The 21,375-nt window shown below is 45.4% G+C and overlaps 1 protein-coding gene across 3 annotated transcripts in view; it reads right to left on the bottom strand.

Annotated features, from left to right (window-relative positions):
- Window positions 1-2,567: 2,567 nt before the first annotated feature.
- Window positions 2,568-21,375, bottom strand: part of pcsk5b (proprotein convertase subtilisin/kexin type 5b) — a 67,224-nt gene continuing 48,416 nt past the window's right edge. For all 3 annotated transcript variants that reach the window (XM_045706948.2, XM_014172187.3, XM_045706949.2), the window contains 17 exons: window positions 20,140-20,242; window positions 18,906-19,042; window positions 16,126-16,326; window positions 15,496-15,564; window positions 8,055-8,097; window positions 7,817-7,962; window positions 7,503-7,706; window positions 7,269-7,352; window positions 6,807-7,002; window positions 6,354-6,568; window positions 5,892-6,134; window positions 5,517-5,750; window positions 5,143-5,320; window positions 4,731-4,948; window positions 4,233-4,339; window positions 3,919-4,114; window positions 2,568-3,638 (listed from right to left, as the gene is read on the bottom strand). In XM_045706948.2, the coding sequence (XP_045562904.1) occupies window positions 3,223-3,638; window positions 3,919-4,114; window positions 4,233-4,339; window positions 4,731-4,948; window positions 5,143-5,320; window positions 5,517-5,750; window positions 5,892-6,134; window positions 6,354-6,568; window positions 6,807-7,002; window positions 7,269-7,352; window positions 7,503-7,706; window positions 7,817-7,962; window positions 8,055-8,097; window positions 15,496-15,564; window positions 16,126-16,326; window positions 18,906-19,042; window positions 20,140-20,242 (2,990 nt within the window). In that variant the 3' untranslated portion in view covers window positions 2,568-3,222. The remainder of the gene's footprint in view (window positions 3,639-3,918; window positions 4,115-4,232; window positions 4,340-4,730; window positions 4,949-5,142; window positions 5,321-5,516; window positions 5,751-5,891; window positions 6,135-6,353; window positions 6,569-6,806; window positions 7,003-7,268; window positions 7,353-7,502; window positions 7,707-7,816; window positions 7,963-8,054; window positions 8,098-15,495; window positions 15,565-16,125; window positions 16,327-18,905; window positions 19,043-20,139; window positions 20,243-21,375) is intronic.

The following is a 21,375-nucleotide window of genomic DNA, read 5'->3' as shown; positions in this document are numbered from 1 at the left end:
CCTGGCCGGTTCCCCTCTCTCCACTGGGATTCTCTGCCTCTAACCCTATTACAGAGTCACTGGCTTATTGGTGTTCTTCCATGCCGTCCCTATGAGGGGTGCGTCACTTGAGTGGGTTGAGTCACTGACGTGGTCTTCCTGTCTGGGTTGGCGCGCCCCCTTGGGTTGTGCCGTGGCGGAGATCTTTGTGGGCTATACTCGGCCTTGTCTCAGGATGGTAAGTTGATGGTTGAAGATATCCCTCTAGTGGTGTGGGGGCTGTGCTTTGGCAAAGTGGGTGGGGTTATATCCTTCCTGTTTGGCCCTGTCCGGGGGTATCGTCGGATGGGACCACAGTGTCTCCTGACCCCTCCTGTCTCAGCCTCCAGTATTTATGCTGCACTAGGTTATGTGTCGGGGGCTAGGGTCAGTCTGTTGTATCTGGAGTATTTCTCCTGTCTTATCCGGTGTCCTGTGTGAATTTAAGTATGCTCTCTCTAATTCTCTCTTTCTCTCTTTCTTTCTTTCTCTCTCTCGGAGGACCTGAGTCCTAGGACCATGCCTCAGGACTACCTGACATGATGACTCCTTGCTGTCCCCAGTCCACCTGGCCGTGCTGCTGCTCCAGTTTCAACTGTTCTGCCTGCGGCTATGGAACCCTGACCTGTTCACCAGACATGCTACCTGTCCCAGACCTGCTGTTTTCAACTCTCTAGAGACAGCAGGAGCGGTAGAGATGCTCTCAATGATCGGCTATGAAAAGCCAACTGACATTTACTCTTGAGGTGCTGACTTGTTGCACCCTCGACAACTGTGATTATTATTATTTGACCATGCTGGTCATTTATGAACATTTGAACATCTTGGCCATGTTCTGTTATAATCTCCACCCGGCACAGCCAGAAGAGGACTGGCCACCCCTCATAGCCTGATTCCTCTCTAGGTTTCTTCCTAGGTGTTGGCCTTTCTAGGGAGTTTTTCCTAGCCACCGTGCTTCTACACCTGCATTGCTTGCCGTTTGGGGTTTTAGGCTGGGTTTCTGTACAGCACTTTGAGATATCAGCTGATGTAAGAAGGGCTATATAAATACATTTGATTTGAAATTTGATTTGATTTGATTTACAAATTGATAGGATCTATTGATAAGAGCTAGATAAATGAGTAATCCATTTGGATAAAGGAATTGTAAATATAAATGACACTTGTTTTAGATATATTTTACCTTATAATCACAGGAGACATGAAACCAGTCATATGACAACCAATTAAAGCACACCAACTTTCCCATATGTCCCACATTAAAGTTTATATGCTGTGCCATTATGCAGAATAAAAATTGTACTGCCTTTTAGCTTGCAGGGATGGGCACTCTCGAATGTCTTAATTATAGGTAACTCCTACTTTCTCTGTTTCCTATTTCTATCATGTTAAATACCCCAATCAGTATTTACTGTCAGTAGGCCAAATAACATATTCAACTGCCAATTTACTGTAAGTTCCCTTCAGTTGGTATATAGGCTACATTTTTATATTTTATTATTTTCCCCTAACCCTACCACCCCTTCCCTAATTGGAGTAAACGAATGGACAACAATGGAATAGCCTACATTATCATTCCATTTAATTACATTGTTTTGTTTACCTTAATTTGCTTCCTCTGTAAACGCTGTCATGGCAAGTATGTTGTTGTTGCTGAGGATCATTAGTAACAGTTGATAATATAAAAAAAAAAAAGAGGTTATGGAGCGGAGCTCAGACAAAGGCGTAACAGTTTGAACTTGACACGTGACACAATGCTTGGGTGTGTCATCACCCAGTTCCATAGTTAGTGCAGGTAATGTACACTAGTTAGTGCAGGTAATGTACTAATGTACACTATTCTCCCTATTATAATTCTATGTACACTAATCTTCCAACATTACGATGGGTTAAAGAACTGAATGTGGCAATTTTCAGAATTCATCAATATATTTCATGTGGAAAGACTCCAAACTAGTTTTTTCATGATTCATACGTAGTTTCCTAACCCTAAAATTTGCCAAAATAATCTACAAAATCAGATAATTTTTTTATCTACCAGTTGGTGTTAAAATGTGTTTCTTTTATTGAACCCGTTCTCTTACTGAACCCTTTCTTGATTGATTCTAGTCTGTGGACAAAATTCTAATTTAAGTTACACTGTATTTAACAGGGATGGTTTAAGATAAATGTATTGAAAACCCTATTGAATAACTTCACAGGAAAACACGTTGGCCAGCAAGTGGGAGGGTTTTCAGTGGTTGAATGACATTTATACAACACGCAACCAAGCCTGTTATACCTACCTCTAAGGTAAGTCTGAATACCAACTACTGAGAAGTCTGTAGGAAAGGTGTGCCTAAGAAAGGCGTAATTTCCTACAGTAAAGCGGGAATTGGGCCCTATGGGAAGAATTGAGGAAACAAGTAAGGAGGAAGCAAGGTTTAAACAGCTAGTAAAGTTTTCAGCCACAGCCCATGTTATGTTGAAGTGACCCAACTGAAATGCCTCAGTACATTTTGTGTGTGTTAATCATTTATGACAATGACTCAGCAGAATTCCAGAAAACATTCTCACAGTAACTCCAACTTTATTCAAGTAAACATTGATTCACCTCAACAAAGAGACAATTATCTTTCTGATTATTATAAATCAACACTACTCTTTCACATGCATGGGATGCAAAAACTCAGGGAGATGAAGTATTTTTATGAGCTCCAATTCTATAATCAAAATAAGTTACATAAAAATATGTTCACATCTATCTTACTGTCCTTTTAGCAGTGCATGGGTGAAACTGGATGAATCTCTCAGTGATGCGATCAGCCTCTGTCTCATTTGTCTCACAATATTGATAACAAAGTGCTTGGACTTCAAATGTGAACTAAAACAACAAACTAACCCTTAGAAGTCCAAATAAAAACACTAAAATGTCAAACCAACCTGCATGTCTAAAATAAATGTTGGAAATTCTGTGATTCATAGACGCAAATTTAAGGACTGACAAAAATCACAATGCATTACTTAAGAAATTCCCTCAAAGACCCTCATATTAAGTCATACTACTGTGCCAAATATTTAGATCTTCACTATTGAGGTCAGTAAACATTTTAGAGGTGTTTGTGTGTAAACATCTTGGGATACATCACTACTACAGAAGGTAATAAATATTGTATAAAAGTAGTGGGCCAGCCTGAGGGTATCTGGTTGTGTTTACATTCCTCTTCATCTGAAGGAATAGCTCTCGTCGTCATAATCCATCTCAATGTCCTCGTCTTCCTCCAGGAGTCCATACTTAAACTTCCGATACACTGTACCATCCTGACCCATATACACAATATCTTCATCATCCTCTTCCTCCTCGTCATCCTCAATGATGCGGTCACTGTAGTTGCCAAAGGAGGTAGTGGGGTCTAAGTCTGACCCAGCCCAGCCCCCATTGGCATCCAGCTTCTTGTAGCCATTGGCCTTCATCTGGGGTAAACCGGCGCCCGCTTTGGAGCGCAAGTGGAGGAACAGGAAGACAGCGGCACCCAGGGCTGACACCAGGAGCACGATAGCCAGGATGAAGACCTTGAGATGTCCCTCTGGCAGCTCCTCGATGCCCAGGAACACAAAGTTCACCCCAAAGACGCACTCCACTGGGGACGATACAGTGGGAGGTAAAGGGTCAAGGTTAGGGGTCAGTGAATAGTCACCACAGAAAGTATAGTGCTTTGATATTTATGTTGTAACTTGCAATATACATTTTGTTGCCAAGAGCACATTTGTATGCAATATACAACCACACAATACAGCATGGCTCAGACCTAGAGTCCAATTCAATCAAACCTGCATGGTGGTATTTAACCAGTAGCTTGCGTTCCCATGGTCAAATAAACCATGGGAACGTGCGGAGGGGGGGGGGGGGGCTTCGCTTACTTTGTGATGCCTGGCAGTCACAACACTCCCGGGGGAGGGGGCTGCCGTCGTGTCTGGTCTCGTTGCCGCAACAGGACAGACAGCGGCCGTCGTCAGCCAGGAGCTGGCTGGCTGGGCACACAGTGCAGTTCCACTGACCAGGACCCTTACAGTCCAGACAGGACGGGTCACACTTCTCACACTGTGGATCCGAGCCCTGGGAACACACATACATGCACAGATGATCAGACTGGGATGTTGAGTATTCCCAGTTATTGGGATAATTCCTGATTTTTAGCACCAGAACTGGAGAAGGAGGCCATAGAGGGAGTTACCCAAATAGCTGAAGCAGCGTAAAGTCCTACGAGACAGGGAGAGTCACATATCCCTCCAAAAAACCTGAAGCCCTCGAAGCACGACTTACAGAACAGGGCTCCCTCATCTGCAAACAGAGAACAGAGGGAGGAAGTCAACATTCTCATACTCACTAAGAAGTCAGTAGTGCAGCATTCAATATGGCACACCGTTTGTAATGCTACATTTAGTGAAAAACAGGAATTCTGTGCCACAAATTCAACATGCTTTTGTGGACGATCAAATGACCTTCCTACTCAACAAAGTCAATGGTGCTCGGCTCATATTACCATCACTACATCCTAGTAACTTTCAAGTCTGAGCTTTTACTAGATTTCAGTGATATCCATGCAAACCAGTGTAGCAGTTGACATTGCTATTCAGGTGATGCAGGTAGAGTGAGTTGATCTTTGCTACTTGTGTCTCTAGGTTGTCTCTCCCCTATTGCAGGTTGAGCGCGAGTTCCATTTGGCCTTTACCTTCGCAGGTCTTGCAGGTGGGGTGGCACTTGCGGCAGATTTTGGCTCTGGTGTCAGGGAAGTAGTTTGTGGGGCACGTCTGGAGGCATTGGCCCGACTGCTTCAGGTAGAGGTACCCATCACGGCAGTTCAGGCAGTCCCCACTGCCCCTACCCCTGCACTTGCTACACAACGGGTCACACCGGTCGCACGTCCAGGTGATGGTATTACCGAAGTGACTTACAGAAAGGGAGAGAAGTAAAGAACTTGTAACGGTTCATCACAAACGGTGAAGATGCCTGTTTCTGCTCATCTGCCAACTCCTTTTCCCACAAAAAAGCAGAAACGGACTGGCACCCTGGATTAAACTTGTCTGTAACTTATAAGTGATGATTGGCTCTTCAGACTTCACTGATGTGTGTGCGTCTCCTACCTGTCACCACAGGTCTCGACACAGCTGCGTCCCTGTTTGAACAGGCTGGGTTTACACGCTGCACACTGGACACTGTGGCGTCCCACACACGACACACAGCTGAAGTGACATCGCTCGCACACACGCTCGTCCCCATCACCATAGAAACCCACCGGACACTCATTCACACAGGTGTTGTCTGACGAGCACAGAAAAACCAACACGGTTAGAGGAAGAACACACATCATATCATCTAACCACAGAACAACTGGTCATGTTCATTACGAACCAAACCATAAGAAAACAGACAGAAACAGGGAGAGACTACTTGGACTTGGTCCAATAAGAAACGCACGTTTTCATTCATTGTAACTCAGTGCTGACGGGTGACTCACTGAGCAGGAAGGTCTGTGGGTTGCAGCTGAGACAGTGCTCCTTGGTGGGCCCTGAGCAGCGGTGGCAGAGGGAGTGGCAGGTCTGGCAGTCGCCCTCCTCATCTTTGTAGGAGCGCAGGGAGCACTGACTGTAGAAAACACAGTGACCACTGGTGTCCTTTCGCATGTTGGGCCCACAGCTGAGGCAGGACGAGGGCTCGGGACCTGAGCAGGTGTGACACGACCTGTCGCAGTCTGAGAGACAGACGTCACATCTGTTAGACACAGCCTATCCGTTAGACACAGCACTATAGCTTCACAAAATAAATGCCTCCTATGGTAGGTTATGAGACCATCCAATGATGGTAAAATTAGTTGTGTGTATAACCCCAGTACCCTGGCACTCGGAGGTGGCTACGTTGTGGTAAGTGTCTGAGGGACACTGGGACAGGCACTCCCCGTTGTAGCGCACGGCCGCGGGGTGCCTGCACATATGACAGTCGTCTGAGTCAGGCCCGTCACACGATGCGCAGTCGGTGTGACAACGCACACACTCCTTCTGCTCCTCGCTGGGGAAGAAGCCCTCTGGGCAGTCATCTACACACTGGTCCTTATGTAGGAAGTAGTATTCCTCACACTCTGGTGCAGAGACACAGGGGGAAAGAGAACGCTAAATACAGATATAAAATGACTCCTATCGGTTCACTTAATATGGCTGCCATATTGAGTGTCATTATTTTTAATGACTGAATAGAGGAGATTAGAAAGAAAGTGGATCTTTTCGTACTGTGGCTGACGTCCCCGCCACCCCCTTTTACCCTGACCCCTCCACCTCTGCTCCCCGTGCAGCGGCCTTACCCTTACACAGGCCGTCCTGGCTACACTCTATGCAGTCGGGTGGGCAGCGTAGACACTCTCGCTCATTGGGGTAGTGCCCGTCGGGACAGTGCCCTCTGCAAGAGTGCTCCAGGAGCAAGTACTGGGTCTCACAGCTCAGGCAGTGGGTGGCGTTCCCCAAGCAGGAGGCACACTCTGGGGCACAGGGCTGGCACTCGCCCCCCTTAGGGTAACCCCTGCACAGAGGACAGGAGGGGAGAGGTGAATGGAGTTTTACGGAACGGAACTTGACTGCAAGTGGGGAGAAAACTATTCTAATGACATGATACAACAACAGAAAAGACACCTACAGCATTCTAGTTGGAGAGTGTGTGTAAGAGTGTACTGTGTGTGTATATGCATATGTGAAAGTCACAGATCAGTGTCAGGAGGAAGGGATGGAAAAATGGGGAAAGATTGATGAGTAGATCTGACCTCTGGCACTCGGGAACACACTGGTCGCCCTGCAGGTAGAGGTGTGTGTGTCCAGTCCGGCACCTCTGGCACCGATGGGCATCCTGGCACAGAACACAGCCTGGCAGACAGTCGTCACAGTGGCCCGACGTGGCATTGCCGAAAGTACCAGACGGGCACTTTGCCACACACACCTGGCGGGCCGTCAGAAAGCGCTCTACAGAGCCAGACAAGCATGCAGCTGTCACCGTATGCCACGTTTTGATTATTCTTCAATAAAGTCTGGTATTTTCTAAATGGAAAGTGTCACACTTCACCTTCACAATGGAAGCACACCATCAAACTACAGTAAAGATGACTTAAGAATGACTAAAACAGGTGAAAGCAGATAAATGACACAAGCAAACTCTGGCAACTACCCCCTGCCGAGGATAGAGGAGAACACAGCACTCAGATACTAAATACCATGCATTCAACTCTTACCTGTGTCACAGGTGTTACACTGTTCCCTCCCAGAGCCTGTGCATGTCTTACAGCTGGAGTGGCACTGCTCACATTCCCCCTGACCTGAGCAAATATTTATTCAAATAGTGAGACTATATTGCACTGGACAACCTTGGCAGGGGCCAGATTTGGCCCATGGGCCCACCAGTTGCAGACCCCTGAACTTATATGAAATGTTAGTTAAGTAAGTATGAAGGTCAGATGAGGTCTTACTGTTGAGGAAATGTTTGTCAGGGCAGGAAGCGGAGTGGTTGTCCACACACTCTCCGTTCATGTGAGTGAAGTCATCCTCACATGAGTCACAGTCGTCATAGTTGGGCCCGCCGCACGTCCGACACAGACGATGACACAGTTCGCATTCCTGACTCTCCTCGTCGACAAAGAACCCCTCCTTACACTGCTCCACACACTCTCCATCTGGAGACACACACACTCGTTTAATAATCAACCACATAAAGTGTGTGTTTTACTAACTGACCCAGTGGCACAACCCAGAGTTGAAATATCAACTGAATGAAAGGTCCTACCTGAGACGTAGAAGCCCTCCTCACACCAGTAGCACTGGGACTGATCACAGTTGGCACAGTGGCTGTCTTCACACTTGGCACATGTCATGGTATCAATAACACTGTAGGTCCTGTCTGGGCAGCTCGTGTGGCAATCAGGCCCCAACCTCCACAAAGACAGAGAGGTGAGCCACAGCACAATATCTCTACAGGCTGCAGTGGAACTGTCTGAAAGATGATTCAACAAGAATGAACTTACTGGTAGTACTCCTTTGCACAGGTGACACATTGCTTGGGGTTTTCTGTATGGAGGAAAGGATTGGTGTCAATCATTCATCCAAAAGTCAGTTTCACTGTCCATCTCATTCCTCACCCTGGCAGTTACTGGGTGCATCTCAATCATGTGGTGGATTCCACTATCAGTCTTCTCTTCATAATCTGCACTGAGCCAAAAACATTAGGCCAGGTGAAGGCAATATGGTGGATAAGAAACTTCCTGTGAATTTGCTCTCACCAGTTTTTCACATCAGTGAATGTGAAGGCAAGAAAACGAGGTGAGGAAGCCACTCCACACTATTAAGACATAACCAACAGCTATCATTTGAAATGTTCTCTTTTCATGCCAGCAGATGGCAGCCTAGCATCACAACAGACCAGGCAGTCGCCAGTCCTACACCTATCTGCCCACTGTGGGGATGAATGGGATCCACTTGAACATATCAATGCAGCCTAATCCTAAGGACCATGCCTTAGGACTACCTGACATGATGGCTCCTTGCTGTCCCCAGTCCACCTGGCCGTGCTGCTGCTCCAGTTTCAACTGTTCTGCCTGCGACTATGGAACCCTGACCTGTTCACCGGACGTGCTACCTGACCCAGACCTGCTGTTTTTAACTCTCTAGAGACAGCAGGAGCGGTAGAGATACTCTCAATGATCGGCTATGAAAAGCCAACTGACATTTACTCTTGAGGTGCTGACTTGTTGCACCCTCGACAACTGTGATTATTATTATTTGACCATGCTGGTCATTTATGAACATTTGAACATCTTGGCCATGTTCTGTTATAATCTCCACCCGGCACAGCCAGAAGAGGACTGGCCACCCCTCATAGCCTGGTTCCTCTCTAGGTTTCTTCCTAGGTGTTGGCCTTTCTAGGGAGTTTTTCCTAGCCACCGTGCTTCTACACCTGCATTGCTTGCTGTTTGGGGTTTTAGGCTGGGTTTCTGTACAGCACTTTGAGGTATCAGCTGATGTAAGAAGGGCTATATAAATACATTTGATTTGATTTGATAATCCAATCCAAACTATTCTCTCCACATTTCATATGCGGAGTTCACCAAGTTCAAACTAATCACAACCAGCTCAGCCCACAGATATCACAATAAAAGCAGAGACCACTTAATGAGTTCATCTGTCTCAGGACAATTAAAAGGTGTGTGACTAGATGGGGACATGTAAGAACAGGGCGCACAGTCATATTTACTGACCCTAACCAAGACTTTTAATGATAACCACTAACCAAAACCACCCAACCTAATTCCCCTCCCAACCATCAAAGTTGTCCAGGAAACACCGATCCCTGTCATCTCCTCAGCTCTCAGCAGCCAAAACATCCCAGGAGGAAAGACAGGAGCAACAAAAGCTCATTCTTCAGCTGTGCCCCATGGGGCATTCCTGGGAGACTCTTCCCCCAGCGCAGCACCACGCAGCTACACGGCTAGGCTAGCCCAGCCCAGGCCTCCCAGCACCCACAAGCCTCTACCTGCGAGAACAATTACTAAGAGAGAGCGGAGGAGAGAGAGAGAGAGAAAGACAGGAGAGCAAAGAGCCAGAAATCAGGCCTTCTGGCCCTGTCTATTTCACATCAGGGAAAAAAACACCTCATATAAATATTCATGGAGCATGCCAAGATGAAAACTTCCACAGCTTTTCAAAACATTACACACGCACACACACACACACACACACACACACACACACGCATCCGCACACACACGCATCCACACACACACACACACGCATCCACACACACACGTGATATGGCACATTCAGTAAAAGTCACACAAACACAAGCTACATAATCAAAGTCTCTGTGGGGTTGGTTAGTCGATCCCTCTGGGGAATAAGGGAGATGAAGTTTACAAGAGACCCAAAAGACTTCATTATGTGACTCCCGGTTCAGGTGCTATCGCCCCTTACAGAGCAGGCTGGGAATAGACTACAGAAATAGACTACAGAAATAGACTACAGTACCGTGCGCTCTGCTCTACGAGGTGTATGGAGTGTTTTTTAAGTCATGAAGAAAACTGTGGCCTGAGGGAAGGAGTTAGTGACAGACATCGGGGAGAGAAATTGTGTGGAGATTTAAGTACAGAGAGAGTGAGAAGTGATCTTTCACTCCCCCTTCTACTCTCAGCATCCGTACAGTTTGGAGAAGTTTCAGTTCCAATTGAGAAATGCACATAATCAGAACCTGCATGTGAAAAGTAGTGGGGGGGACAGGGGGGGCTGCTGCTGCTATCTCTTATCATGCTCAGTCAGGCTGTAAGGGGTCTTATCATGCTCAGTCAGGCTGTAAGGGGTCTTATCATGCTCAGTCAGGCTGTAAGGGGTCTTATCATGCTCAGTCAGGCTGTAAGGGGTCTTATCATGCTCAGTCAGGCTGTAGGGGGTCTTATCATGCTCAGTCAGGCTGTAAGGGGTCTTATCATGCTCAGTCAGGCTGTAAGGGGTCTTATCATGCTCAGTCAGGCTGTAAGGGGTCTTATCATGCTCAGTCAGGCTGTAGGGGGTCTTATCATGCTCAGTCAGGCTGTAGGGGGTCTTATCATGCTCAGTCAGGCTGTAAGGGGTCTTATCATGCTCAGTCAGGCTGTAAGGGGTCTTATCATGCTCAGTCAGGCTGTAAGGGGTCTTATCATGCTCAGTCAGGCTGTAAGGGGTCTTATCATGCTCAGTCAGGCTGTAAGGGGTCTTATCATGCTCAGTCAGGCTGTAAGGGGTCTTATCATGCTCAGTCAGGCTGTAAGGGGTCTTATCATGCTCAGTCAGGCTGTAAGGGGTCTTATCATGCTCAGTCAGGCTGTAAGGGGTCTTATCATGCTCAGTCAGGCTGTAAGGGGTCTTATCATGCTCAGTCAGGCTGTAAGGGGTCTTATCATGCTCAGTCAGGCTGTAAGGGGTCTTATCAAATCAAATCAAATTTATTTTTATATGGCCCTTCGTACATCAGCTGATATTCTCAAAGTGCTGTACAGAAACCCAGCCTAAAACCCCAAACAGCAAGCAAAGCATGTGAAAGAAGCACGGTGGCTAGGAAAAACTCCCTAGGAAAAACTCCCTAGAAAGGCCAAAAACCTAGGAAGAAACCTAGATAGGAACCAGGCTATGAGGGGTGGCCAGTCCTCTTCTGGCTGTGCAGGGTGGATATTATAACAGAACATGGTCAAGATGTTAAAATGTTAAAATGTTCATAAATGACCAGCATGGTCAAATAATAATAATCATAGTAGTTGTCGAGGGTGCAACAAGCACGTCCGGTGAACAGGTCAGGGTTCCATAGCGGCAGGCAGAACAGTTGAAACTGGAGCAGCAGCACGGCCAGGTGGACTGGGGACAGCAAGGAGTCATCATACCAGGTAGTCCTGAGGCATGGTCCTAGGGCTCAGGTCCTCCGAGAGAAAGACAGAAAGAGAGAAAGAGAGAATTAGAGAGAGCATATTTAAATACACACAGGACACCGGATAAGACAAGAGAAATACTCCAGATGTAACAGACTGACCCTAGCCCCCCGACACATAAACTACTGCAGCATAAATACTGGAGGCTGAGACAGGAGGGATCAGAAGACACTGTGGCCCCATCCGATGATACCCCCGGACAGGGCCAAACAGGCAGGATATAACCCCACCCACTTTGCCAAAGCACAGCCCCCACACCACTAGAGGGATGTCTCCAACCACCAACTTACCGTCCTAAGACAAGGCCGAGTATAGCCCACAACGATCTCCGCCATGGCACAACCCAAGGGGGGGGCGCCAACCCAGACAGGAAGACCACGTCAGTGACTCAACCCACTCAAGTGACGCACCCCTCCCATGGACGACATGGAAGAACACCAGTAGGCCAGTGACTCAGCCCCTGTAAAAGGGTTAGAGGCAGAGAATCCCAGTGGAAAGAGGGGAACCGGCAAGGCAGAGACAGCAAGGGCGGTTCGTTGCTCCAGCCTTTCCGTTCACCTTCACACTCCTGGGCCAGACTATACTTAATCATAGGACCTACTGAAGAGATAAGTCTTCAGTAAAGACTTAAAGGTTGAGACTGAGTCTGCGTCTCTCACATTGGTAGGCAGACCATTCCATAAAAATGGAGCTCTATAGGAGAAAGCCCTACCTCCAGCCGTTTGCTTAGAAATTCTAGGGACAATTAGGAGGCCTGCGTCTTGTGACCGTAGCGTACGTGTAGGTATGTACGGCAGGACCAAATCGGAAAGATAGGTAGGAGCAAGCCCATGTAATGCTTTGTAGGTTAGCAGTAAAACCTTGAAATCAGCCCTTGCCTTAACAGGAAGCCAGTGTAGGGAGGCTAGCACTGGAGTAATATGATCACATTTTTTGGTTCTAGTCAGGATTCTAGCAGCCGTATTTAGCACTAACTGAAGTTTATTTAGTGCTTTATCCGGGTAGCCGGAAAGTAGAGCATTGCAGTAGTCCAGCCTAGAAGTAACAAAAGCATGGATTAATTTTTCTGCGTCATTTTTGGACAGAAAATTTCTGATTTTTGCAATGTTACGTAGATGGAAAAAAGCTGTCCTTGAAACAGTCTTGATATGTTCTTCAAAAGAGAGATCAGGGTCCAGAGTAACGCCGAGGTCCTTCACAGTTTTATTTGAGACGACTGTACAACCATCCAGATTAATTGTCAGATTCAACAGAAGATCTCTTTGTTTCTTGGGACATAGAACAAGCATCTCTGTTTTGTCCGAGTTTAAAAGTAGAAAGTTTGCAGCCATCCACTTCTTTATGTCTGAAACACAGGCTTCTAGCGAGGGCAATTTTGGGGCTTCACCATGTTTCATTGAAATGTACAGCTGTGTGTCGTCCGCATAGCAGTGAAATTTAACATTATGTTTTCGAATGACATCCCCAAGAGGTAAAATATATAGTGAAAACAATAGTGGTCCTAAAACGGAACCTTGAGGAACACCGAAATTTACAATTGATTTGTCAGAGGACAAACCATTCACAGAGACAGACTGATATCTTTCCGACAGATAAGATCTAAACCAGGCCAGAACTTTTCCATGTAGACCAATTTGGGTTTCCAATCTCTCCAAAAGAATGTGGTGATCGATGGTATCAAAAGCGGCACTAAGATCTAGGAGCACGAGGACAGATGCAGAGCCTCGGTCTGACATCATTAAAAGGTCATTTACCACCTTCACAAGTGCAGTCTCAGTGCTATGATGGGGTCTAAAACCAGACTGAAGCGTTTCTGATACATTGTTTGTCTTCAGGAAGGCAGTGAGTTGCTGTGCAACAGCTTTTTCTAAAATTTTTGAGAGGAATGGAAGATTCGATATAGGCCGATAGTTTTTTATAATTTCTGGATCAAGATTCGGCTTTTTCAAGAGAGGCTTTATTACTGCCACTTTTAGTGAGCTTGGTACACATCCGGTGGATAGAGAGCCGTTTATTATGTTCAACATAGGAGGGCCAAGCACAGGAAGCAGCTCTTTCAGTAGTTTAGTTGGAATAGGGTCCAGTAATCAGCTTGAGGGGTTGGAGGCCATGATTATTTTCATCATTGCGTCAAGAGATATAGTACTAAAACACTTTAGTATCTCCCTTGATCCTAGGTCCTGGCAGAGTTGTGTAGACTCAGGACAATGGAGCTTTGGAGGAATACCCAGATTTAAAGAGGAGTCTGTAATTTGCTTTCTAATGATCATGATCTTTTCCTCAAAGAAGTTCATAAATTTATTACTGCTGAAGTGAAAGCCATCCTCCATTTGCGAAGGCTGCTTTTTAGTTAGCTTTGCGACAGTATCAAAAAGAAATTTCGGATTGTTCTTATTTTCCTCAATTAAGTTGGAAAAATAGGATGATCGAGCAGCAGTGAGGGCTCTTCGATACTGCACGGTACTGTCTTTCCAAGCTAGTCGGAAGACTTCCAGTTTGGTGTGGCGCCATTTCCATTCCAATTTTCTGGAAGCTTGCTTCAGAGCTCGTGTATTTTCTGTATACCAGGGAGCTAGTTTCTTATGACAGATGTTTTTAGTTTTTAGGGGTGCAACTGCATCTAGGGTATTGCGCAAGGTTAAATTGAGTTCCTCGGTTAGGTGGTTAACTGATTTTTGTCCTCTGACGTCCTTGGGTAGGCAGAGGCAGTCTGGAAGGGCATCAAGGAATCTTTGGGTTGTCTGAGAATTTATAGCACGACTTTTAATGCTCCTTGGTTGGGGTCTGAGCAGATTATTTGTTGCAATTGCAAACGTAATAAAATGGTGGTCCGATAGTCCAGGATTATGAGGAAAAACATTTAGATCCACAACATTTATTCCATGGGACAAAACTAGGTCCAGAGTATGACTGTGGCAGTGAGTAGGTCCAGAGACATGTTGGACAAAACCCACTGAGTCGATGATGGCTCCGAAAGCCTTTTGGAGTGGGTCTGTGGACTTTTCCATGTGAATGTTAAAGTCACCAAAAATTTGAATATTATCTGCTATGACTACAAGATCCGATAGGAATTCAGGGAACTCGGTGAGGAACACTGCATATGGCCCAGGAGGCCTGTAAACAGTAGCTATAAATTGTGAGTGAGTAGGCTGCATAGATTTCATGACTAGAAGCTCAAAAGACGAAAACGTCATTGTTTTTTTTTTTGTAAATTGAAATTTGCTATCGTAAATGTTAGCAACACCTCCGTAAATGTTAGCAACACCTCCACCTCCGTCTTATCATGCTCAGTCAGGCTGTAAGGGGTCTTATCATGCTCAGTCAGGCTGTAAGGGGTCTTATCATGCTCAGTCAGGCTGTAAGGGGTCTTATCATGCTCAGTCAGGCTGTAAGGGGTCTTATCATGCTCAGTCAGGCTGTAAGGGGTCTTATCATGCTCAGTCAGGCTGTAAGGGGTCTTATCATGCTCAGTCAGGCTGTAAGGGGTCTTATCATGCTCAGTCAGGCTGTAAGGGGTCTTATCATGCTCAGTCAGGCTGTAAGGGGTCTACATGCACTTGGTTTTTAGCGCCACACTGATTGCTCACTTAATCTCCGACATTTTAGCCGATGGCATCGCGTTCCCGGAACAATAATCTCAAAGTCTGCTGCTTGTCTTTTAATTCTGAGGATTATAATTACCAGAAGTGGGGAGGCGGGCAGGGGGATGGTGAGGAAAGACATTCCACCCATGATTAACAACATCTTGCGTGGGCCTGTTTAAGATTTGACTGAACAAAACAGAATAATGCTGATGATGCATACCTGGTGTTCAGTTAGGGTACAGGAAATGAACATAAACTGCAGGTTCCCATAGGAAGGTTTTAGCAGTGTGAAAGGATCTAAGATGATCAGTATTATTGTAAAACTTCTAAGTATTAGTCTAAGGACTTGGGGGGGATCTGAGGCAGTCTAGTGGAGTCTGTAGTGGGGTTCGAAAGTAGATTGACTTGGACTTTCGTGACAAGTGTATACTTACTCTGCAGACATTTCTTACAGCCCTCCTCACAGTGCAGACAATCCTCATACTCTGGGTCCTCCACCTCACCTGTAGGATAGGTACATCATACATATATCACACACATCAAAGACTAATGGATCTATCAACACCGGCACCACCGCAGCCATTCAATACATTGCTTTAAACTTAGCTAGTGTGGATATTGGAGTCATTACACACTCATTGGACTATCAGACGCATAGTTACATTCATACCAATGCTATTTATGACCATCGCTGGATGGGAGACAGGTGAGATCGGGGTGTGGCGGCTTTACAGCAGCACTGAGAGGGTAAGGTGTTAAATGCAAAGTATTCTGAGGCGTGAGCTGTGGCAGGCTGCAGGGCCGTGCAGGGGATCAGTTTGGACATGTCTGACACATATGATAAGACTTTCCTTTCATCCTCCCCCCTCTCCCTTTCTCTCGTTTTAGCAGTTTTCAATCATGTCTCCCTCTCAAACATTCTCTGTCTCAGACTCAATCTTTGAAATAAAATAAAAAAACGGTAGAGTGGTAGAGCACAGAGGACAGAGGGAGATGAAAAGTGGGGGGGGGGGGGTGGGGGGGGAGAAGAGAACAAGTTGTGTGTGCTTGGTGGGGTGTCTCACCTTCGCCACACTCCAGCGGGACACAGAGTCCGTCTTGGAGGTAGTGGGGGGGACTGCAGTGGAGGCAGCGGTCGAAGTCGGTGCACACAGTGCAGTTGACGGAGCACACCTCACACCGCTTCCGCCAGGAATGGAAGAAGCCCTCTGGACACACTTCACGACACTCCCCTCTATAGTAGTACCTGTCTGTCTGGAACTTGTCTAGGCCAGGCAGAGAGACAGACAGTCAGTTTCATTGGCAAAAACACCAGTACAAACACACAGACAGTGAGTCAGTGGATCAGACAGACAAAGACCTACTAAGGTCGTAATGTTGCTGCATTGAACTTTGTCATTTCCTTTATCTTCAAACGATTCAGACAGGAAAAACACAGCTTCATAGCAGTACATCCTACAACAGCTCCCTGGGCGCCTAGTGTGGCAGCCCCCTGCAACTCTCTAAAACCTGTATACTGTATGTGTGTCTTTCATAACACCGGCGTTATGTATGTGTGTCTTTCATAACACCGGCGTTATGTATGTGTGTCTTTCATAACGCCGGCGTTTTGGACTTCTAATCCCTTTTAAACATTGTGAGCTACAGACTCCTGGGTTGTACCATTGAATTTGTCTATATATTCTGCATCTGTAGAAACCAACCATTAGTCTGTGTATTATGAACGGGGGCTGAACTAGAGCTGTGTTTGTGAAACAAGGGCGAATCCTGAAGGAGCCTGGGCCCGGTCTTTTAACAAAAACATCTCTAGAGTCCTAATGGTTCGAGTTACAAACTATTGAAAGCAATCTATTAAAGCTGAGACTCTCACGAAGACGCTCATGTGACATGTTTTGCTCTATGACATAGTGTATATAACACTGTAATAAACTCACACAGGCCTCCCGAGTGGCATCGCAGTGCTAGAGGCGTCCCTACAGACCCGGGTTCGATCCCGAGCTGTATCACAACCAGCCTTGACCGGGAGTCCCATGGGGCGGCACACAATTGGCCCAGTGTCGTCGGGTTAGGGGAGGGTTTGGCCGGGGGACTTTACTTAGCTCCTCACACTCCAGCGACTCCTTGTGGCGGGCAGGGCGCCTGCAGTGTGTTTCCTCCGGCACCTTGGTGCGGCTGGATTCCGTGTTAAGTGGGCGGTTGTTAAGAAGCATGGTTTGGCGGGTCATGTTTCGTAGGACACGACTCGACTATCGTCTCCCGAGCCTGTTGGGGAGTTTCAGCGATGAGACAAGATCAAAATTGGGGAGAAAAAGAGGGTAAAACACCTACTTTTTCAAGGGTTGAGTAGGTGTGTCCAAACTTTTGACTGGTACTGGATATATATAACACTTAAAAAAAAAAATCACATAGTTGCTTTTACAAACTCCATACAGTTGTCACTAACTAGTTAGATATATATTTCTCAGTGAGCAAACTATTTCTGTACTTACAGCATTCATATCAATTCATTTTTGCTGGGGTCTCAGGACAGGCAGGGTTAAAAGCGGCTGTCAAATTTTGGTTGGACCTTGTGTGCAATTGACCAATAAAGTGATCTTAATATATTCCAATCAACAGTAACAACAGGAGGTTGAAAAGTAGAGATCTTTCTCAATTACTTCAGCATTTCTCTTTCTAAGATTTATCCCACTTCCTTTATGCACTCTTCCCCCCCTATTCCCCCCCTTCCTTTCTTTACATCTCTACCCTAGTATCACGACACCTTTACTTCTTTCTCGGAGAGCAATCATATCAAACTCTAGCCTATATTAGTCAATTATGTGATATTTCATTTAAAACATTCATTACTCCATCAGGAGTGAGATCATGTCAGTATTCTGAGGCAGTGGTTCCCAAACTGTGGGGCGCGCGAGGGGTCAACATGGGGGCACAGGGGTCCGGCTTTAGACTTACTCTTGAAAGTTGTAATAGTAGAATGCACAAGGTGAAAATTAGAAATTGGGTAGAGCATCATCAGTTCCTCTTGTCATGTCAGTCATTGCATACCTTCAAAAGCTATTTATAACTTGTAAATGTCCAGATCAACTAGCCCATGCCAGCTAACAATTGTTATAGCCCATTTTTAATAGTTTTTTTAGCCCATAGATATTGCTGTAATTTGTTTGTCACTCAAATATCACATGAATACACATTAGACGTGGCAAAATGTATAGAACTGCAAGAAAATTGCCATTAAAACTGGAACATTTTCTTTGCACCCAATGACAACATCTGTAGAATTGCAGAAAATAAGCTCTAAATCTGCAAAATTCTCTCCACCAACAAGAGGGGTGTAAACAGTTTGTGTCATGAACAGTGCTTGTGCCTGTAGAAACAGTTGTGGCGCGTGCGCAGAGGGGGCGCGGGATGTTCCCCAATGCAGGAAAGCCCCCACCCCCAGAGTGAAAAAGTTTGGGAACCCCTGTTCTGAGGTACTATGAATATAAGAGAACATCTTTGGAAAGCACATGAAATAGACACTGGGCCGTGGAGTTATTGTTTTGTCTCCTCAAATTCCAGACAGACTGGTTTTAAACGGAACCACATTTCTAACTAATTGAATGTGTCTGTGTGCATGTATTGATAGGGTGCCAGCTGCATAGAAATCTGGTGTTCATCTGCTCTCTATGCAGTCTGGCATGTGTGTCTTTCAGTAAGCCCTTTGTGTGGCTAGAGTCAGTATTACAGTGTTGACAGAGATAATACTTTCTGTCACACACTGTAAAAACAAAGCTATTACTATCGATATCATATTCTCCATTGATATTGTGGGTGCTTTATTATGGCTAAGAACTGATGATTGTACCTTTGTCACAGCTTGTGCAGTTGTCAGGTCCTCCATCATCACACTCCTGGCAGGTGTGGTGGCACAGGTGGCACTGCCTCTCCATGGCATAGCGCCCCCCCTGGCACCGGATTACACACTGCCCATCTTCAAAATACCTGGGGGATTATGGTTGAGAACACACATCACTTATGCACTGGATTTCATGACTTTATTACATCAGTATATAACATAATACATGTTAACAATTAACATTTCATGTATAATTAATGTACACTATAGACAATATACACACATTATCTATGAGAACACTGCAAACAGGGCATTATTGCTACATAGAGCATTATAAAGGGTTAATGAATGTATCAATTGTAATACATAGTATGAAGGTGTTCCATAAAAACTTTGAGGGTTTTGATTGAAGGAGAAGCAGAGTGGAAGAGTTAGTTGGACTTGATAAGGCAATGGCATAAAATCAGCACAGGTTATACATCCAGTTAGCGTTTCTAACAGCTGTGAACCGATTTCTTCATTCATTCATAATAAGCTTGAATAATTCTGGTTGTAATAACACTCCATGTAGCTATAATGTTTATGATGAGGTTATAGATGTGTGATGTATGCTGCATAATAGTTATCGTTACTCATTGTGTATCTACTATTACGTGTTTTACTTTTCTATTATTTATCCATTTTCATTCTCTCTGGATTGCTGGGAAGTGCCCGTAACTAAGAATTTCACTCTTAGTCCACACCTGTTGTTTCTGAAGCATGTTGACGAATAAAATCAGATTTTTGGATTAAAATAATATACACAATTAACATAAATGGTCAATAATATTGACATGGAAAGTATTTTGTATCTACAAGGCATGATCATCATTCATTAATATGTTTATTTCATTTCGTTTTGTCATGGCTTAATCTCGGTTACCCAGAAGTAAAATAATCGCGAAAATTGTCACTTCCCATTTACACGTGAATCTGTCCACGAGAGATTAGTCATGGCTGAACTTCCAAAGCAAAGTTTAATCAAAGAACATTGTGATGATAAATATCATCTCACTGACATTCAGTGGATCAAACGGTGCTCCAGGGTCGTATTCATTAGGCACCTAACAGAAGAAAACTGAAATGGAGAGGGACTGTCCAAACTTGTCCAATTCAAGACCCTTTTTCTGTTTTAGTTGCCATTTTGTGACAATGTGCACTAATGAATACGACCCATTCTAATACCCTTGTATGTCTGTCTTACCTATTGGATGGGCAGCTTATGCAGTCCTCCTTCTCAGGACCTACGCACTTATAGCAGGTGGCGTAACACAGGTGGCATTTCCCATGCCTGCTCAGGTACTCACCTGAAAACAGAGGGAGAATATACTTACACAACCCTACTAGGACTCAGGTCTCACACAACTGACACATACTCCACAGCAGTGGCCTGACAAATGTCCTTTTTATACTACTGAGCTCAGCAGAGCCGAGCTGCACTGCGCTGGCCTGGTTATGCATCCACCATAGTTGAAGCCACCTTCAACATAGGCACCAGGACAACATATCAAATGATACCATTCTTTAGGTCAGGTGAGGTCAACACTACTACTACTTCTTCTCATGCAGCTTTAAAAAAAAAAACGATTCTGCTGGTGAGTTTCTTTTCAGCATTGAAAAGAGATTTGAGGAATTAACATTACCTACCCCCTCCCCCACCTTAATTTCTATCAACACCCCCCACCCCACCTACATGTACTAGGACATGACTGACAGAGGGTGGGGGTGTCACAGCCCTCCGAGGGTAGCAGTGCGAGGTCGCTGACTGTGGGCTCTGGCTTTCTGTGAAAAGCCAAATTGTTTTCGCGGGCAAAACAAAAGCATCTCTTTGTGCTATCAACACAACGGGCAGATGCTCCCATTCAGACGAGCCTGGGCTGCAGCCATTCAAATAGCCCCCCTCTCCCCAAAACACAGAACGCAGGGAGAGAAACTAAACTCGACAAAAGACAAACGACTTCTGAATAGAACAGCTCAAAGAATAGAGTGAGGAAAGAATGTGTCACTTGGAGAGAGCCGGAGTTGTTGCAGTGATGGAGTTGGCTGACCTTGAGGGCAAACTGACAGCAGGAAAAGCATTTTGCACTGCCTGATATGAACCCTCGATACCAGACCTGGTTCATATTCATTAGTGCAGCATTTCCCAACGGTATACATTTTTTGTTGTAGCCCCTGATGATCAGTTGACAAGTTGAATCAGGTGTGCTTGTCTGGGGCTACAATAAAAATGTGTATGGTTTGGGGTAATCGAGGACCGGAGTTGGGAAATACTGCATTAGTGCATGCCTTAGCAAAACATTTTGCAATAGAAAACAAAAATTAGCATTTCTGGTAATCAGGTATTCTCTCCCCGTTTCAGTCCATTTTCTTCCATTTGGTGCCTAATGAACATTACCCTGGGTTCAAATAGTATCCATTTTCTTTCAAATACCACAGTGGT

This window comes from Salmo salar, chromosome 24 (assembly GCF_965601325.2).
Source record: "Salmo salar chromosome 24, fSalSal1, whole genome shotgun sequence".
NCBI classification, from domain to species: Eukaryota; Metazoa; Chordata; class Actinopteri; order Salmoniformes; family Salmonidae; genus Salmo; species Salmo salar.
The sequence above is the reverse complement of the archived record's forward strand: the minus strand, read 5'-3'. Positions and strand labels throughout refer to the sequence as shown.